The sequence below is a fragment of the Rhamphochromis longiceps genome, linkage group LG22 (genome assembly GCF_057381845.1).
Source record: "Rhamphochromis longiceps isolate RC_006_pf linkage group LG22, R_longiceps_female_GT1.1, whole genome shotgun sequence".
NCBI lineage: Eukaryota > Metazoa > Chordata > Actinopteri > Cichliformes > Cichlidae > Rhamphochromis > Rhamphochromis longiceps.
In genome coordinates, this window is record NC_140577.1 from 25,552,671 (window position 1) to 25,557,452 (window position 4,782).

Below are 4,782 nucleotides of genomic sequence, written 5' to 3' on the forward strand. Positions count from 1 at the left end.
TAAATGCATTTAGAGTTTATTTAGAACTACAAATTAAATTTCTTTTAGCAATTATTGTTTTTTTTTAATGTCACAATTCCAACCCTGCTCCTTTACCTGGGCTTGGACCGGCAAAAGTGACCCGAAATAGGCACTCTGGTGGAGTTACTTTGTGTGTGTGTGTTTATAAGTAGTTTTAAACCTTGTGATCCACAAAACAGCATAAGAGTATGTGATGGACCGAGTTGAAAAACAGGAGTCGTCCCAGGAATTATTAGAAAAATATAGTTTCCATTTATTTAACCCCCAAAAATTATATTCACAAGAGTAATAAATGTTGAGCTCATAAAAGAGGTCAAAGAAACAAAACTGAACTCAGGCAACGACTGCAAACTTAACAAACCAAATGACTGCTACAAACATACATAATTGACCTAACATGAAATGACATACAAGGGTATATATAATGGCTGATCAGACCATTGTGACACATGAGGGGTAGCAAACAAACACAATCATAAATCACAAACGATGCAGTATTAATAAACTAAACACCAAAGAAGAAAATCAAAAACCCCATTAAACCCTAAACTCAAATATTTAATTAAATACAAATACTTTGTTTTTAAAGTAAACAAAACACACATTACCCCCTTCAGCAGGAAGTGGTGGTGTGGTCCAATTATCTTCCTTCATATTTAATGGTTTCAAACCCTGGCTACCATCTTTTGTCCAGCAACTCCCAGGGATGATGGCAGGTAAGAAATAAAAAGACAAAAGTTAGTCAGAAAGCAAAGAAATGAAGTAGTATGAATACATAAGTAAACTAAATGTGCGCGCTTACAAATAGAACAAATGTATCCAAACCAATCAATAAAGTTATTGGCAACTAAAATATATTACTATGTTCAAATGAAGAATGAAAATACAAAAGTTACCGACTTTAGAGTGTAGCCACAGGTTTGGCCATCACAGAGTAAAAGAGTAAAAGAAGAACTGACTGCGTTACAGCACCTGCTTCTTGTTGAGAGTAAAAGCAATACGCGCTTTCACTCTGAAAACTCGCTAAATATAGCGACAAAGTCGCTAAGTTGGCAACACTGGTTGCCAACCAAGAAGAAGAAGAATCTGTAAGCCAGGAGGGAGGGGTGAGTGAGTGATTCGTCTATGCTACGATTCAGCACAGGAAGGGAGGGGGTGAGTGAGTCAGTGATTCGTTCAACTCGTTTGAGCTGTGAGCCAGGAGGGAGGGGGTGAGTGAGTCCTGAGTGATTCGCTTATGCTACGATTCAGCACAGCAAGGGAGGGGTAACTCAAATGTGCTGTTAGCATGTTTGCTGAGAGATGCTACTGTGAACCGAGGAGCTATTGTCTTGATGTGAGCTTCTACTCAGGGTTTTTTCTTCCAGTTCAGAGCAGAGATGTTTTTGTTAAGAAACTGGCTGTTGTTTTTTCTCCCCACAATTTTAATTATAAGCTAGATATATTTCTACTAATGGAATTAGTTTGCTAACAGCAACAGAGATGAGTCATTGAGTCAGTTGCGCTTGTGAATCATGATTCACGAGTCAGTAAAGTAATTATCGAGTATTGAATGATTCGTTCACGAATCGAACATCACTATAGCTAGGTCTCAGGACCTAGCTAAGAACGGTGGTTACGGATAAGCTTACAAACACGTTTAACTTACCGAAAAAGTGCAGCGGGGTGCCGGGTCCTTCTGTCGGGTAGTCCAGTATACTGAAGAACACCTCAGGCTGTCAGATTAAAACAGTCGTCATGGTTTTGTAACGTAAACGCTGGAGCTCCTGTCTGCACCCCCGCTCTATCTCCCATTCCCGAACAGAGATACGTAAGTTTGTGCGTGACTGCAGCTTCCAGTCAAAGCTGTTACAATTACATCACACCCCAATTTCACAGCATTATGTAATGTAATTAGAATCAAACGTATGAGAAAGGAGACCCCTTGAACATAAAACAGCATCGTATGAACTACTGACGCTGTCACGTCGTCCATGTTTGTTACAGTCATTGGCTGGGACCTGACAACAGCGCCACCTGAAGGAGGCTTCTCTCTGTCTGATAGCTTGTGTTCTGACACCTGAGACCTGAGAACTGACAACTGAGAGCTGACACCTGAGACCTGACTTTTGGGACCTGACACCTGAGTCCTGACAATTGAGGCCCTGACATCTGAGACCTGACACCTCAGACCTGACACCTGACGAGTTTTTGTCTGAGACCTGACACTTGACAGCTTTTTGTCTGAGACCTGACGGATGTCCTAAAATGTACACCATACTGCCATTTCTTTTTGTGAGAGCTGAGTTTCAGTACCAGCTAAAAAGGACTGTTTAAGTTTAGTTTCAAAACCACCAAATAACAAGCTGAGTTTTGTGTTTCTAAGACTGTAGGAGATAAGGCTCGGGACTGGACGACGCTAACGCGTTGACGCCGTGCAGTAACAACATTTCTGCCTCTTTCATGGCTCTGTACTTTATTCTTGTTAGTGCCACATGGTCTAACAATCCAGCTTTAGGTGGCTTCCAGGTGGCTACCAGGTGTGCAGAATACAGTTTAATCAAAAAGTTTGAAAGCTGTGGCTACAACTGTAGCTTACCTCCACCAGTGTGTGAATGTGAGAGTGAATGAATAGTGGAACTGTAAAGCGCTTTGAGGGTCTTGAAAAGCGCTATATAAATGCAATCCATTATTATGATGATGTTTCACAATATTAAAAAAATCCTAACTTCACAGACACAGTTCACAATAAACAGCTTGTGTGCTTGCTGTGATTTCTTGAGCTCATAGTAACTTTAAAATTATTTTCCAGTGTTATTCCCTTTTATCCTCTTTTGAACCTTGAATGCTGTTAGAGGCCGTTCAAGTCCACTTTGTTCTGGGGTTGTTTTTTTTTCTCTTTTAGCCGTCGGGTGCCAGCCTGTGGAGGGGGGGGGTACTGTCAGGGTTCCTGGGTCGGTGATCCAGTGTTTTCGGTTTTGTTCATGTTCAGTTTATTTTGCCACTTCCATGTGCTCACTTCCTGCTTTTCCTGTGTTGCTCGTCTTGTGTCATTAGCCAGATTATGTTCAGCTGTGTACTCACCGGTCTCTCATTATCATCCTCATCAGTCTGTGTATTTAAGCCCTCTGTTTCTACTCGTTCACTGTCGTGTCATTGATGTTAATGTCGTCTGTATGTTCAGTTCGTCAACCGTTCGTTCGTTCGTTCGTTCAGTCAGTCAGTCAGTCAGTCAGTCAGTCAGTCAGCCAGCCAGCCAGCCAGCCATTTCCTACCTCTGTACTGTTTGTTCACTCCATCGGCAATAAACATCCACCTTCACCTACCTGCCTGTGAGTCCAGTGTTTGGGTCCTCCTTCTCTCATCCACGACACTACTCCTGACACAGTAAATAAAAGCCTGTTTAGAAAATGTCAGAAGCAGAAAGTTAAAATATTTGTGTTAAACTGAAGAGAGAAAAGGTAAAAAGTTATCAGAAAAAATAATACTCAAGTAAATTACAGACACCTGAAAGAATTTTAGTCAAGTACAGCAAGAAAACTATTTGTACTTTGTTACTTTCCACCGCTGATTAAGCACAGTTTCAAATAAGATAAAGAAATCAATAAGTAATAGATTTGATCCAAACACTTTTCTACTTTAATTGCACACTGAAATCAATGTGTAACAGATTTCCTTTTATGGTCAACGTCGTCTCCATAATTGGTTTTAGCACCAATTGGCTGCCCCTCTGCTGGCTATCTGAAGCTCACCAACCAGGAAAAAAATTGTCTCTAGTTTTACTCTTTTAGCACAGTGTGAAAGATGAATACTTAATTTGATTGTTTCTGCTTGTATTTACAGTCATGTGTCAACTTTTTTACATTTTGTATTTTTATTATATTCTCATTGTGTGACCTCCCTATATTTATGTACAGCACTTTTGCGAACTTTATAGTTTTTAAATGTGGTTTATAACTGGATTAGATTGAAGAGGCAGAGCTAAAACTTGTTATTTAGACAGAGTATGAACTGAGGGGCTGCACCAAGTCCTAGAATAAGATAAAGAATCATTACTTTGTCCTGTGAATCATGCCAAGATACACTAACAGAGTCTCTGATTAAAAAACATGGAATATGAAGCAGAATAAGACACCTTTAATATGTGTCATCTCTCAGGTAAATGCTTCAAACATCGCCTCAGCTGTCAAGGAAAACATCTTCAGACGACTTCCTGGACTTTGTCGGCGTTTGAAGAGACGCAGAGTCACTGTCCTGGTAAAAATAAACTGACACCTCAGGGAAGAACCACTCAAGTCCTTTCAAAATAAAGCATGCCACCTGAGTGTCCACTGTGATTCATTTTCAGTGTAACTTGGAGAAGTTCTGTTGGGGGCGGAGTCAGACAAGTCATTCAGGTCAGCTGTGTCAGTGCCCGCGGGGTTCCAGGTGTTCACATTTCTTTCTCCACAGCCTCTGAGTGATAATGCTTTTTAATAAATATGAGAAAACTTTTTGTAAAGAGTTTTTTTTTGTTTAGATTAAAATATTTCACATAGCACACACAGTATGATACAGACTGAAGCTTTAACACATTGTGAAAGTTAAATATCAAGGAATGTTTGAATAAAAAAAATGCCTACTTTCTGATGTGAATGAGAATTTATAAAGAAGAAAGAAGAAGTGTGGTGAATAATATATGATAATGCAGATGTTAATCATACAAAGTAAACTGGAGCGGACCCTAAACACACTTTGATCCGTGTAATAGATCTTATAATTTGGATTCAGAGAGTTTATAAA

General features: G+C 39.7%; 1 protein-coding gene across 1 annotated transcript; it reads left to right on the plus strand.

Annotated features, from left to right (window-relative positions):
* The first annotated feature begins 4,116 nt into the window (after positions 1-4,116).
* Positions 4,117-4,459, plus strand: LOC146644173 (uncharacterized). Its single transcript, XM_085395410.1, has 2 exons — positions 4,117-4,257; positions 4,349-4,459. The coding sequence occupies exons 1-2, from the start codon at positions 4,117-4,119 to the stop codon at positions 4,457-4,459; spliced, it is 252 nt and encodes an 83-aa protein (XP_085251536.1).
* The last annotated feature ends 323 nt before the right edge of the window (positions 4,460-4,782 follow it).